This window comes from Saimiri boliviensis, chromosome 12 (genome assembly GCF_048565385.1).
Source record: "Saimiri boliviensis isolate mSaiBol1 chromosome 12, mSaiBol1.pri, whole genome shotgun sequence".
Taxonomy (NCBI): domain Eukaryota; kingdom Metazoa; phylum Chordata; class Mammalia; order Primates; family Cebidae; genus Saimiri; species Saimiri boliviensis.
The window spans coordinates 80,287,642-80,302,741 of record NC_133460.1 but is presented as its reverse complement, the minus strand read 5'-3'; the positions used below and the strand labels follow the sequence as shown (position 1 = coordinate 80,302,741).

The 15,100-nt window shown below is 46.4% G+C and overlaps 1 protein-coding gene across 2 annotated transcripts in view; it reads left to right on the top strand.

Moving 5' to 3' along the window:
• Positions 1 to 5,973, top strand: part of ALDH18A1 (aldehyde dehydrogenase 18 family member A1) — a 45,945-nt gene extending 39,972 nt beyond the window's left edge. For both annotated transcript variants that reach the window (XM_003922361.4, XM_010333243.3), the window contains exons 16-18: positions 492 to 678; positions 1,669 to 1,764; positions 4,967 to 5,973. In XM_003922361.4, coding sequence (XP_003922410.1) covers positions 492 to 678; positions 1,669 to 1,764; positions 4,967 to 5,148 — 465 coding nt within the window. In that variant the 3' untranslated portion in view covers positions 5,149 to 5,973. The remainder of the gene's footprint in view (positions 1 to 491; positions 679 to 1,668; positions 1,765 to 4,966) is intronic.
• The last annotated feature ends 9,127 nt before the right edge of the window (positions 5,974 to 15,100 follow it).

Below are 15,100 nucleotides of genomic sequence, written 5' to 3'. Positions count from 1 at the left end.
AGCCCATTAAACGCCTTGCACATTCCTTTGCTTCCTGGATTCAAGCAATTCTCCTGCCTCAGTCTCCCAAGTAGCTGGGATTACAGGCGCCCACCACCACGCCTGGCTAATTTTTTTGTATTTTTAGTAGAGACAGGGTTTCACCATGTTGGCCAGGCTTGTTTTGAACTCCTGACCTCAAGTTATCCACCTGCCTCGGCCTCCCAAAGTGCTGGGATTACACTTTGGTGTGAGTCATCGTGCCTGGCACACCTTGCACATTCTTAACATTCAAAGGCTTCCTGCTTCAATCCCTGCTCCTGTCTTGAGGGCCCATTGCTGGCGAGTGGCTGGTCAAAGCATGGAGGAAGGAAAGCAGGACTAGTTCAGTTGTCCAGGCCATAGGAGCCACTTTGGGCTGTGGTTTTACAGGCTCACCTTTCTGTTCTCTCCTAGAGCTTGCTTATTTCAGTTGTTTTTATGTTGTTGCCCCTGGACTTCCTCTGTTCCAGGTAAAAATTCATGCAGGCCCCAAATTTGCCTCCTATCTGACCTTCAGCCCCTCCGAAGTAAAGTCACTCCGAACTGAGTATGGGGACCTGGAATTATGCATTGAAGTAGTGGACAACGTTCAGGATGCCATTGACCACATCCATAAGTATGGCAGCTCCCACACGGATGTCATTGTCACAGAGAACGGTCAGTGTCCACATGCATCCCCCATAGTGTCTGCCTTTGCTGCTCTCATCCCTAAGGTGATCCTGCTCCTCTTACTCCCTCTTGGCCTGCAAAAAAAAACATAATTTGAGTAGGTTTTTATGGTAATGCTTAGGAGTGGCTGCATTTGGTACTTTGCTAAGTGTTTTCATATCACTTCATTATATTGTCACAGCCAGGAGAGGTGGGGCAGGGATGGTTAGCTCTGCTTTGAAGATGACTAACCCTGTCAGAGGCATTATCTTTTAATGCATGCAACTAATCATACCAGGTAGTTAAAATAAACCCATTTTACAGCTGAAGAAACCAAGGCCCACGAGATTAAGGGCAGAACCAACTCTGCACATTATTCGTTCATTTATTCCACAAATATGTATACAGGGACACTCCTGGATGTCAGACACTGGAGACTCAATGGTGAAGGTTGCTAGTAGGGCCCCCTTGAGGAATTTACAGTCAGTTAATTGTGGCACGAGAGCAGTGCCACCCTTATTAACAGCCATCATTTACCAACCACTCACTGTGTGCGAGGCATTAGGATGAGTACTCCCCAGGTGCTAACTCCTGTCATTCTCTCTACAACCCTGTCAGCTAGGTAATGTCAGTCCCCTTTGACCTGGACACAGAAAGTTTTATACACCTGCGGAAGGTCACACAGCTAGTGGGTATACAGCTGGAGTTCAGGCCTAGGCAGTCTGGCTCTGGAGCCCATAAGTAGGAAGTGTAGGCAGGTCACCAGCATGGGAGATCTGGATTCCAACCCAGTCTTTCCACAACACTGTGATTGATGAAGCTGACTTGCCTTCGTCCTGTTGAGACTTTTCACAAGCCTGAATGTTAATACGTGAGAACACATGGGGAAGCTCTAGTGGGGGCACAGACCCCGCCCTGGTCTGTGACCAGTGAATGGCTCGAAATGGGGATGTTCTCTGGGTATCATCCTAACTGGGTTTCTCTTTTTTTACCCTGCAGAAAATACAGCAGAGTTCTTCCTGCAGCACGTAGATAGTGCCTGTGTGTTCTGGAATGCCAGCACTCGCTTTTCTGATGGTTACCGCTTTGGATTGGGTAAGAAAGACTCTGGTTGGGAAGAAAGAAGTTCCCTGTGAAGCACTGTTGGTCCAGGGGTATGCTGAGGTGGGGAAGACACCTCCCCTTTCCTGTCACATGTTTGGTCAAGATAGGAGAGACGGCCGGGCGCGGTGGCTCAAGCCTGTAATCCCAGCACTTTGGGAGGCCGAGGCGGGTGGATCACGAGGTCAAGAGATCGAGACCATCCTGGTCAACATGGTGAAACCCCGTCTCTGCTAAAAATACAAAAAAAATTAGCTGGGCATGGTGGTGCGTGCCTGTAATCCCAGCTACTCAGGAGGCTGAGGCAGGAGAATTGCCTGAACCCAGGAGGCGGAGGCTGCGGTGAGCCGAGATCGTGCCATTGCACTCCAGCCTGGGTAACAAGAGCGAAACTCTGTCTCAAAAAAAAAAAAAAAAAAAAAAAAAAGATAGGAGAGACAGGCCGGGCTTGGTGGCTCACTCCTGTAATCCCAACACTTTGGGAAGCTGATGTGGATGGATCACCTGAGGTCAGGAGTGCAAGACCAGCCTGGCCAACATGGTGAAACCCCATCTCTACTAAAAATACCAAAAATTAGCTGGGCGTGGTGACAGACGCCTGTAATCCCAGCTACTTAAAAGGCTGAGGCAGGAGAATCGCTTGAACCTGGGAGGCAAAGGTTGCAGTGAGCCAAGATTGTACCACTGCACTTCCAGATTGGGCTACAGAGTGAGATGAGATGCTGTCTCAGAAAAAAAAAAAGAGACAGAATTCTGATAAGGTAGGATTATCAGAGAGAATAATTAATGAAACCTCCCATGAGTTGGTGGAAGGCCTATTTTCTAAGTATTTCACATACTAATAAGGCAGTTACTTGAATTTCATTTTTCATAGAGAGAGAATAAGATTCAGAGAACTGTAGTAACTTGTCAAAAGTTCCACAGCTGGCATTCAGACCCAAACTTGTGTGTCCAAAGCCTGGGAACTCCCACTACAGCATGGGCAGACCACAGCCTGCCTTTGTGCACAGGCTGCAACAGAGGTACATGCTACGTCCCTCAAAAACACTCCTTTACAGACTTATTTCTTCAAAGTGGCACCACCAGGTTGCCTCAGAGGTAGGAAACCTCACAAGGGTAGGACCAAAGAAGGTGCCCTGGGCCTAAGTACCAGCATCAAAACCAACAGACCAGCCAGAAGTGCAAGGTTCCCTTCTACAGCAGACTTCGAAATAAAAAGCTTCAGAAGGACACTTTTCTCTTCCCTTCCATTAGGTATAAAATCTCCAGCCCTCTGTAATGTTGGGGTTATTTGGACAGTCTCTGGTTTTCAGGGATACCATTATATAAAACTCCAATAAGACGCTTGTGACATGTTTTCTGAATATTTGAGAATTATTTCAACCACTCAGAACATTTTAGGCCATGTGCTGTAATCCCAGTACTTTGAGAGGCGGAAGCAGGAGGATCTCATGAGTCGGGGTGTTCGAGACCAGCCTGGGCAATACAGTGAAACCTTCTCTCTATAAAGATGAAAAAATTACCCAGCTGTGGTGGCGTGAGCCTGTAGTCCCAGCTACTCAGGAGGCTGAGGCAAGAGGATCCCTTGAGCCCAGGAGTTCAAGGTTGCAGTGAGCTAAGATGGTGCCACTGTACTCCAGCCTGGGAGAGAGTGAGGCCCTATCTGTAAAACAAAACAAGACAGAAAAACACACATTGTAATCCCTCTGAACTTTTTGATTAGATAATCTGCCTGGAGAAATAGTTCTCACCAAATTGTTAAAGATTATGAAAGGGAATTTAACTCAGTTATTAGTCATTGTGCTCTTTATTTTTAGTTCCCCATTTCTATTATCTTGGGATTTTGATGTAATTATCATGTCACTTGCACTGATCTTTGTATTCCATGTACTTGAAAAAGAAATAGCAACGTATTTTTAAGGGTTGGGGTACCCAGCATTCAAATGAAAATCCAGGATGAGGGACGAATAAAAGACCATTTCACTGTCCTTCCAACACCAGCTCCGAGCGAAAGCTGGTTGAGTTAAATTCCTTGTCAAATCCATTAATGATCGTAACAGATTTTATTGAGCATTTACTACATTCCCAGCACTATGCTAAATGTGTTGCAAGCATGCTGTCACTTCATTCTACAAAATGAATTCTCGTTTTCCAGATGAAAAAACTGAAGCATGAGACATGAAGTTAGGTAGTGTCCAAAGTGATCCGGTCTCTATGCCATTGAACCAGAATTTGAATCCTGATGGTTTCACTCTCTTTACCAACCACTACCCAGAGCACATCCCCTGAGTCTCCTACTTGCTCTTCTCTCTGCCTGCAGCACCTCTGTCTGGTTTTCCCCAGCCAGCTCCTTCTCACTGTTTAGGTCTCAACCAAAAGGCACTTCCTTAGGGGGGCTTTCCCTGACCACCCTACCTAGCGTGTCCCCAACTCCACCACACAGTCTCTGTCATAGCACCCATCACTGCACTTGAGCACCACAGGAGATTCTTTACTCACCTGTCCTTTGGCAGCCTCGCCTGCTGTAATATCAGCTCCACGAAAACAGGACCTTGTATCTGTTATTCACTTTATCCCCAGGGCTTAACACAGTGCCTAGTACATACTACATGCTCAGTGACGAATGAGGGAACCCTGCCTCCACTCTGTACAGTGCAGAACACCATGCCAGGCTCAGGAAAGCCCCTGACGTCCTCTAGGTCTGAGCTGGCAGCAAGAGGAAAGGGAAGGAACAGTAACCCTTTGATGTATTCAGTAACTGTCTAATGAGTAACTGTCCTATGTCTAAGACTTCTAGGGGATACTAAGAACATTTCCCTTTCTTTCTAAGATTTAAAGAGTATTTGAGGAGATGAAACCATCATGGTAACCATTGTTGTACCCCTCAAAACATGCCCAGATGTCGAAATGTGGTATGCAATTCAGACGCTAAACTGATACCAGAGACAGCACTTAGATTAATAGCATTGTCAAAATACGTTGGGGATAAAATACAGAAGAGGGTGTGTCATGATTTGTAGTAACCAGAGAGCATGCTTATGGGCACAAGGTGACTCAGCTGTCCTGGGGAGGGTGGGTGAGGAGTTAGCAGGAAGACAGGGTACCAAGTGAGGGGAAAGAAGCAGTGTGGGTCTGGGGCATGGCCAGGATCCAAGAGGCTGGGAAAAGCCACGTCTTTGTTCATACTTTTTCCCAGGAGCCGAAGTGGGAATCAGTACATCAAGAATCCACGCCCGGGGGCCAGTAGGGCTTGAGGGACTGCTTACTACTAAGTGGCTGCTGCGAGGGAAGGACCACGTGGTCTCAGATTTCTCAGAGCATGGAAGTTTAAAATATCTTCATGAGAACCTCCCTGTTCCTCAGAGAAACACCAACTGAAAAGAGCCAGGAAAACCCGGGAATGTTCCGAAAGGTCTTCACAGTTAAACTTGTCTCATCTCAGGAGAGAGCCCGCTCCTGTCTCCCAGTTCCTGGTAGGGTCTACCTGTTGGAAAGTGTACCTGGATGCTTCCGGGCTCGGTTTGGAAATCTCAATCTTGGCCGATGTGCACAGACCAGCTCCCAGCTCATCCCCCCTTTTTTTTTTTAAGTAAGAAAATTGCTGCAGATAGGGACTTTGCCAAGTCCAATTCTCTTCAAGGATAGAAAGGTGCATTTTCCCCATATAAAAGATGAGGAAAAACCATGGCTGCTTTGTATGACCTCAGTGAGTCACAGTCTCCCTTGGCATTTAGTCAGTAGTAGAGCCAGTCATCCTTAACAAATCTTTTCACATTTTATTTCTTCTGTACATAGTCGTTTTCAAAAAGGAAAGATTTGGAATTTTAGAAGAGGGGCAACTCTTCTTTTTAGCATTCTCATCAGAAAGTCACAAAAATAGATGAAATCATTTCCACTGTGAAGATTGACCTTTTGTATTTATTTGTGGGGTAAATAAATAAGCATTCCAGATGCTTGCAGCTTCCCGCATCCAGGAGATGCGGTGTTCCCCGTGATGCAGCTGGAACCCGAGCTGCAGAGAGGAGGTGCGAGTTTCAGGATGTTCCCCACTGAGCTGGAGGAATATCTACGGCAGTGATGCTTCAAATTTTTGTATGAATTATTTGTCATCCTATCCTTTTCCTTCAAAACAAAAATTAGAGGATTATTTTAATACTTTGGATTCTTCCCCCTATTTTGAGAAATAAACTTTTTTTATGAAAAGCCTGCAGCCTGATTAAAGTTTTCTCCCTTGTTTGTCTTTACCCCCTTCCTTTTCCTTTCTTGTGACACTCGTGCGCCTGCTTGCGGGCATGGTCTCCTCTCTGGAAGCAGTCTGGGGAGACAGGACATCAGCCTGAACAGTGTTTTTGGTGGAAGCAGCACAGGCAAACCTCACAGAGGGACTCCGACTGGGAGAGAGGAAAGGAAAACAGGAGATTAAGCCCCAAGAGCTTGAAGACTAAAAATGTGAGATCTGAAGTTGGTGGGGTTTGACCTGAGCAAGCTGCCACGGTGTCACATAGCCCCAGGTGACATCCTTAGCTCACTGTGTCCCCCCAGCTTCTCCCCACCAGTCCTGTTGCCTCGGGATCACCTGACAGCCTGGGCCCTCCCCACGCTCCCTCCATCTAGCTCCTGTCCCTAAGGCCCCTGGTGCCTGACAGTCTGCAGTTGAAAGATTTCTTGTCTCATGGGGGCCAACTAAAGAAATAAGCACTCACTCACATGCTGCTGCTTTTATTCTGAGGATGTTTTACCAGCACAAGAATGATGGTGTCATGTGGAACATGTCCCCAGGCTGGCTGCAAAGCCTGCCTCTCATCCAGACCCTTACATGGTCTGGCAAGTCACCCTGACTGCCCTGCCCTCTGGATGGGGAGTTCTGGCATAGCTTGCCTGAAAAGGCTATTAAAAAGGTCCTGCCTGAAACTGTGTCACAGATACCACAGTGAGCTCCCAACCAGACAACAAATGCCCAGGGATCTTAAATAGAAGGTAGCCCACCAGAGCTGGGGCCCTTGGTGAAGACCACTGAGAAGGCAGGACTGCATCTGGGCCCTGAGAAAGACCACTACTATCATCAGACAGAAACCCCGAGCTCCACTCATTAAACTGGTCTGCAGCAATCATTGCTATAAATGCACACATTGAGTTGAACTGCATGCCACAGAAAGTTCAAAGAATTAGGGCTTGAACATCATTGTTCCTTTTTCTCTCATGTAAAAAGAGCTCTGGAGGTAGGCAGCTTCAAGGCCGAGGTAATGCCTGCATGATGGCATCAGGCACTGGGGCTGCTTTTGGTTTGTGCTCTTCTGTCCTAGGGCAAGGCTCTTGTCCATGTGGTAGTGGCATTCCAACCATCAGGAATGCATTCCAGCCAGCAGGAAGAAGGAAGAACCATAGGCAGAAGAGTGTCTGCCAGCTGCCCATTCTAAGTGACATTCCAGGAAGACCCACCCCCCCCTGCCCCCGCCACCCAGTGGCTTGACCAGAAGTAGCTCATGGCCTCCTCTCTCCAAAAGGGATCTGGGAGGTATAGCTTTTTTATTTGGGCACATTGCAGCTCCAATAAAATAAGGGTTCTATTGGTAAGAAAGGAGGAAATTTGCATGGAGGAAGAGGGTTATCCTGATTGGTTCATGGAGCTGCGAGCAAGATTCATTCACCTAAACAGTATTGCTGCTAGAGAACAAAAGAGGGCTGAGATGGAGGCCAGAGTGGCAGCCACAATGTCCTACTGCACTGCTTCACAGAAAGGAAATGGGAGGGAGAGGTGAGCAGACACTTTAAAGGCCTCAGTTTCCACACTCACAAAATGGGAGCTTGGATCAGCTTTCTAGTTAGATGAGGGTGTGGGAGGCTCTTCATCACTAAATTGCAAATTAGCCAAACAAGGTGTTTTTCCTATCTGACATCCACAGCTGGCCAAGTTTTTGGTAGCCATTGCAAGCTAAACCTAAGGTCACTGACCCGCTCTTCTCCACACACACACACCCCTTTGCTACTTGCTGGATTTATGGGCCCCAGACTACTTCACACTGTGGTTCAAGGATCACTGTAGCAGAATGACCACGGGGGCTAGCTAAAACTGTAGATTCCCCGACCCAGACCTGCTGAGCCAAAATTTCTGAGGGTAGGCCAAGGAATTGGAATTTGTAGTAAGCCCCTTGTATGATTTATCCCAGCATTACCACGACTGCAAGTAACCTGAGAGTTTTGTTTTTCTCCTGTAGTGAGAAGTCCAGAAGTAGCCCAAGACTAACAAGGCAGCTCTGTGACGCCATTAGGAACCCAGACCTTCTTAACTCTGCAGCTTCCCTTGCACCGTGAGAGCTGTTTCATCTCCACACCTGTGTTCCATCTATGCCCCAGTCAGGAAGAAGGGCGGGGGGAAGAGGCATGCACAGCTGAGTTTGCCCACCACACCCGCATTTAAAGAGCTTTCCTGGAAGCCCCAGTCAGTGACTTCCCTTACATCTCATCAGAAGGAACTGTTTCTTGTGGCCACATGAGCAACTGTAGCTGCAAGAGAGGCTGGGAAATAGAGCTTTATAGCTGGGCACATTCCTGCTCAAACAAAAATCAGGATCCTCTTTGTAAGGAAGAGGGGAAGATAAATACCAGGTAAGCTACTACATTAGTGGGTAGCAATGTTAGCTACGATTACCCTTAGTGACTGTCCAAAGAGTAGATTTTCTTGGAAGGCTCTTTTTTGTTCCCTTGAGCTCATCGATGAGTTTTGTAATGCAGGTTTATATGGGAAAGCTGAAGTGCTCCGTAAGAGATGGAAAAAGACAAAATTCACGGGCAGTTTTGGAGAGGAAAGCATGAATTGTATGCTGGTACAGTGTCTCACACCTGTAATCTCAGTATTTTGGGAGGCTGAGGTGGGCGGATCACCTGAGGTCAGGAATTCGAGACCAGCCCGGCCAATGTGGGGAAATCTTGTCTCTACTAAAAATACAAAAATTAGCCAGGAGTGGTGTCGGGCACCTGTAATCACAGCTACTTGGGAGGCTGAGGCAGGAGAATTGCTTGAACCTGGGAGATGGAGGTTGCAGTGAGCTGAGATCGTGCCATTGCACTCCAGCCTGGGCGACAAAAGCGAAACTCTGTTTCAAAAAAAAAAAAAAGGGGGGGTTGTGGACTTGCCCTAGGCAGAGGCTGCAGACTAAGGGTCAATTGGAAATTAGGCTAGAGAAAGCTAAATATAAGAAACGAAGTATAAGAAAAGCCATCTGTTTTTAAACAAACATTCAGGTGTTATGGACTGAAGGTTTGCCCCCTTCCCAAATTCCTTCGTTGAAGCCCCACCCCTCAATGTGATGGTGTTTGGAGACATTCGGGTTAGATGAGGTCATGGGGGTGGGGCCCTCATGGGGGGGTTGGTGTTTTAGAAGGAGACACCGTGTCTCTAAACAAACTGTTGAGTAAAAAGTAAAATAAGGGACTCCAGAGAGCTTGACCTCCTGCCCCTCATGTGAGGACACAGTGAGAAGCAAGCTAGGAAGCAGAGCCCTCACCAGGGCCCGAACTGGCCAGGACCTTAATCTTGGACTTCCCAATCTCCAGACTGAGAAATAAATTTGTGTTGTTTGATCCTCCTAGTCTATGATATTTTGTTATGTCAGCCCAAGCAGATAAAAACAGGAGTAGTCTTGGAGATACCTGCATTTTGGAAAAGGAGTCCTATTATTTCAAAGAATTGGCCAGAGTGGCATAGTGGAAAGAGTACACAATTGGGAGTCATATGACTTGCACTGCCATCTATAACTTGTAGGAACCTGCAGGATTGTTTTTGCTGCAATGAGCCTCAATTTTCTTATTTGGAAAAAAAGTAGACAGCTAATACTTACCTTGAAGATTCCCATCAGTAAATAATCAGGTAATGGACTGGACACCTAGCTCATGGAAGAAATACCACCTGTGTTGGCCACAATTAGCTGCATCTGGTATATCTGTCTTCGTATTCACCACTGAGCCCAGCAAGGCACAGTGCCCACAGATGTTCTCTGAGTAGCTATTGAAACAGATGACTTGGGCAGAGCTATAGAGGTGAGGGGGCTTTCTCTGAGATCCATGGACCATTAGGGACACTGGTGTGAGGCTGGCATTCTAAGATGATCATGTCATCCCTGACTCCAACTTATTTCTAAACCGTTGATGAGTGTCACTGTTCTCTCTTCGTTGTGAAACTGCCCTGTAAAGTCTTGCAGTAGACAATGTGTTAAATGTTACAATATCTTTTCCACTAGCACTTTTGGCAAAGATCCTTGAATAACTTCATAACCACTCTTAAGTTCACCTCATTTAAGTTTGCAGATCTCTGCTATTTTGCAGAACTCTGGTATTAGAACAAGATTTTAAAGCCTTGTTCAGGATTCAGTGAGCACTCACTACGTGCCAGGTACTGGGGATGAGACATTCCCTTCACCTGGTGGTTTAACATTATTCTGTCTGAGAATCGCTGCTCTAAACTCAGGTAATTCTTATCCATAAGTCCCACCCTTTACCGCCTATTTTACCCTAATTCCTGGGAGAAACTCTTTGGCCAGTGGGAAAACAGCAAACTGAACAGATGTGATCCCATGCTGAAGGCAGGAGGATTCACCATAACCTAAGAAAACCAGCTCATTGTTTATTCCATCTGGTCCCAGAATTCCTCTAACACTAGAGGGCAGTCAGGTCCCATGGACCTAAGGAAGTCGGCCTGCTCTTCCTCAAGGCCCAGCAAATTATCCCCTTCCCAGGCTGTCCTCCTGGAAATGAAGTGCTGATCAGTAAAATAACTTCCAGCGATCCTCTTCCCTACAGGGTAGGAACACAGGCCTTTTCAGTTTAGAGGCTGAATAGGGTTTGGACCTTGATTCTAACACCTACTAGTTGTTTGACCTGGGGAAAGTATCTTAACTTCTCTGAACTTTGATAATACATATCCATAAGTGGTTTTGCGAGAGTAAATGTAAAGCAGTCAGCACAGTATTTAGCATATGGTTAACCTTCAGTAACTTTCGGCCATTACTATTCATGATTCTAAGGAATGGCTTTCTCTTAGTTCTGGACATTGCTTTTTTCCTCCTTTTAGACAGGGTCTCACTCTGTCACTCAGAATGGTCTCAAACTCAACTCCTGGGCTCAAGCAGTCCTCCTGTCTGAGCTCCTGAATAGCTCGGATTACAAGTGCATGCCACCACACCAGGCCCTACATTTCTCTTTTATTTGAAGTCCAAGCATCAATTCCTAAGACATGAAGTGAGGACATTCTTAGGACAGATCTACTGTGTACTAAGCACCGTAGTAAGAGGGCTAGATGAATTATGATGCAACAATGATTTGAGTTGGGGAGTTGTGACCCCTATTTTACAGGCATAGAACCTAAAGATCAGTAAATTGCCCAAGATCACACTGTAGTGGAGGAATCTGGATTTGAACCCAAAACAATGGGGCTTCGAAACTCTTCACCACCACAGGGGGCTGTAGCAGTAGTGTTTTCTCAGAAGCTTCTTGTACCTTATCCCAAAGGAAAGTTGTAAGGCTGAATATGGAGGTTGCCATAGCTACTAACTGAGCCCCTTTTCACGTAATCAGATCCTTGGTCTGCTCCAGTTTTGCAAGAGGAGCTGCTTGTCTGGAAACTCTCCTCAACACCTGCCCCTGGAGGGAGCCGACTGTGCCTGAATTATTTAGAGAGTCTCTAGACACTTGATATAATGAGCAGGTGTGGATGCTTCTCTGACTTCCCCAACATGCCTTTACTTACCTCCTTTCCCCTCCCTCAAGTTGCCTATGAGGAAAAAGGAGGCACCATTCTTTTCCTCACTGTAGATGTGTCTGCCTCATCCTTCATTTTTCCATCCTGAAGTCTATTTGTGAGAAGTGGACCATTTTCCTTGCAAATATCAAAAATGTTGATTTCCATTGAAGTCAGTGATTGAATGGACCCTAACAAGTAAATGCATAAATTGACCTGGTATGGTAGCTCATGACTGTAATCCCAGCATCTTGGGAGGCCAATGCGGGAGGATCACTTGAACCCAGGAGTCTGAGACAAGCCTAGGCAATATAGTGAGACCCTCTCTCTAATTTTTTAAAAAAGAAAAATGGCCAGGTGCAATGGCTTATGCCTGTAATCCCAGCACTTGGGAGGCTGGGGCGGACAGATCACCTGAGGTCAGGAGTTTGAGACCAGCCTGGCCAATATAGTGAAACCCTGTCTCTAATAAAATACAAAAAAGCCAGGTGTGGTGGTGCATGCCTGCAATCCCAGCTACTCAGGAGGCTGAGACAGAAGAATTGCTTGAACCCAGAAAGCAGAGGTTGCAGTGAGATGAGATCGCACCATTGCACTGCAGCCTGGGTGTTGCAGCAAGACTCCATCTCAAAACAAAAAGAAAAAGAAAAAATAGTCTTTTTCTATTGATACACAATTCATTTTTCTTTCTTTCTTTTTTATTTATTTATTTATTTATTTATTTATTTATTTATTTTTGAGACGGAGTTTCGCTCTTGTTACCCAGGCTGGAGTGCAATGGCGCAATCTCGGCTCACCGCGACCTCCGCCTCCTGGGTTCAGGCAGTTCTCCTGCCTCAGCCTCCTGAGTAGCTGGGATTACAGGCACGTGCCACCATGCCCAGCTAATTTTTTGTATTTTTAGTAGAGACGGGGTTTCACCATGTTGACAAGGATGGTCTCGATCCCTCGACCTCGTGATCCACCCGCCTCAGCCTCCCAAAGTGATGGGATTACAGGCTTGAGCCACCGCGCCCGGCCCATTTTTCTTTATGTTAAGTTTATACAAGTCAAACCTAAAGACTGCATTTGTATAAATGAGAAAAAAGTAACAAAAATATCCATACTATTATGGATTTCAACTATGTGAAAAGGGAAGAAAACTATGCTTAGAGCAAAGACTGGAAAGCAGAAAAAAAGAGAAAAAAGATTGGAAGGAAATATGAATATAATGGTGGCAGTTGGCCTATAGTTCTTAGGTCATAATAGAATATGCAGCAGTGTAACAGCAGGTATTAATAAATTCAGTGGCTAGGGCCATGTGTTTTCTAAGATCTGCTCCCTACTCATGTGCCCTCACCTGAATGCTTACATACACCCCACCCCTTGACCCTCCATCCACCTATCACTCCATTTCTCTCACTTCCCATTCATAGGCTAGTAGTGTGGGGTGCTGCCAGATATTGTCCTTAGAGGAACTCATTGTCAGGTTTGTCCCTGATCTCTACCGAGTAACTCTGTATTGTTATCAGCATCCTGTTTAGTACCCTGTTGGATTTTAATGTGACATAAAATGAATCCATTGGATCATAATAATGCATGTACCTCCTTCTTTTTAAGAATCGGCCGGGCGCGGTGGCTCACGCCTGTAATCCCAGCACTTTGGGAGGCCGAGGCGGGTGGATCACGAGGTCAAGAGATCAAGACCATCCTGGTCAACATGGTGAAACCCCGTCTCTACTAAAAATACAAAAATTAGCTGGGCATGGTGGTGCGTGCCTGTAATCCCAGCTACTCAGGAGGCTGAGGCAGGAGAATTGCCTGAACCCAGGAGGCGGAGGTTGCGGTGAGCCAAGATTGCGCCATTGCACTCCAGCCTGGGTAACAAGAGCGAAACTCCGTCTCAAAAAAAAAAAAAAAAAAAAGAATCGAGATTGGCTGGGCGCGGTGGCTCATGCCTGTAATCCCAGTACTTTGGGAGGCAGAGGTGGGTGGATCACAAGGTCAGGAGTTCAAGACCAGACTGGCCAACATGGTGAAATCCCGTCTCTACTAAAAAATACAAAAATTAACTGGGCATGGTGGCTCATGCCTGTAATCCCAGCTACTTGGGAGGCTGAGGTAGGAGAATTGCTTGAACCAGGAGCCAGAAGGCAGAGGTAGCAGAGGGATGAGATAGTGCCACTGCATTCCAGCCTGGGCTACAGAGTGAGACTCCATCTCAAAAAAAAAAAAAAAAAAAAAAAAGAGAGAGAGAGAGAGAGAAATGGGATCTTGCCCAGGGAGACCTCAAACTCTTAGGCTGAAGCCTCAGCTTTCTGCACAACTAGGGCTACAGATGTGTGCTGCTGTGCCCGGCTACAGGAAACTATTTGAAAACAATTAGTCATTAAAAGTCTTGTGGGTTTTTTTTCTTTTTTTTGAGATGAAGTCTTATTGTTGCCCAGGCTAGAGTGCAGTGGTGTGATCTTGGCTCACCATAACCTCTGCTTCCCAGGTTCAAGTGATTCTCCTATGTCAGCCTCCTGAGTAGCTGGGACTACAGGCATGCACTGCTATGCCCAGCTAACTTTAATATTTTTAGTAGATACGGGGTTTCACTATGTTGGCCAGGTCTCGAACTCCTGACATCGTGATCTGCCTGCCTCAGCCTCGCATAGGGCCTCAGCCTCTCATAGTGCTGAGATTACAGGTGTGAGCCACCATGCCCAGACAAAAGTCTTGTTTTTTTTGTTTTTGTTTTGTTTTTGTTTTTTTTTGAGGCGGAGTTTTACTCTTGTTACCCAGGCTGGAGTGCAATGGCGCCATCTCGGCTCACCGCAACCTCCGCCTCCTGGGTTCGGGCGATTCTCCTGCCTCAGCCTCCTGAATAGCTGGGATTACAGGCACGTGCCACCATGCCCAGCTAATGTTTTGTATTTTTAGTAGAGACGGGGTTTCACCGTGTTGACCAGGATGGTCTCGATCTCTTGACCTTGTGATCCACTTGCCTCGCCCTCCCAAAGTGCTGGGATTACAGGCTTGAGCCACCGCGCCCGGCAAAAGTCTTGTTTTTTTTTTTTTTTAAATTGAGACGGAGTTTCGCTCTTGTTACCCAGGCTGGAGTGCAATGGAGCAATCTCGGCTCACCACAACCTCCGCCTCCCGGGTTCAGGCAATTCTCCTGCCTCAGCCTCCTGAGTAGCTGGGATTACAGGCACGCGCCACCATGCCCAGCTAATTTTTTGTATTTTTAGTAGAGACGGGGTTTCACCATGTTGACCAGGATGGTCTCGATCTCTTGACCTCGTGATCCGCCTGCCTTGGCCTCCCAAAGTGCTGGGATTACAGGCTTGAGCCACCGCACTCGGCCCAAAAGTCTTGTTTTTAAAAAATATTTACTGACGTGGAGAAGAGACACACTAGAAAATATTAACTAGGGAAAAACTAAGCTATAAAACAGTTAAATTTAAATTTCTTAATTATATATATTTAGTTAAAAAAAAGACTGGAAGGCAATGTATCAAATAATATTATGGGCTGGGCACAGTGGCTCACAACTGTAATCCTAGCACTTTGGGAAGCTGAAGCTGGGGGATCACTTGAGGACAGGAGTTCAAGACCAGCCTGGGCAACATA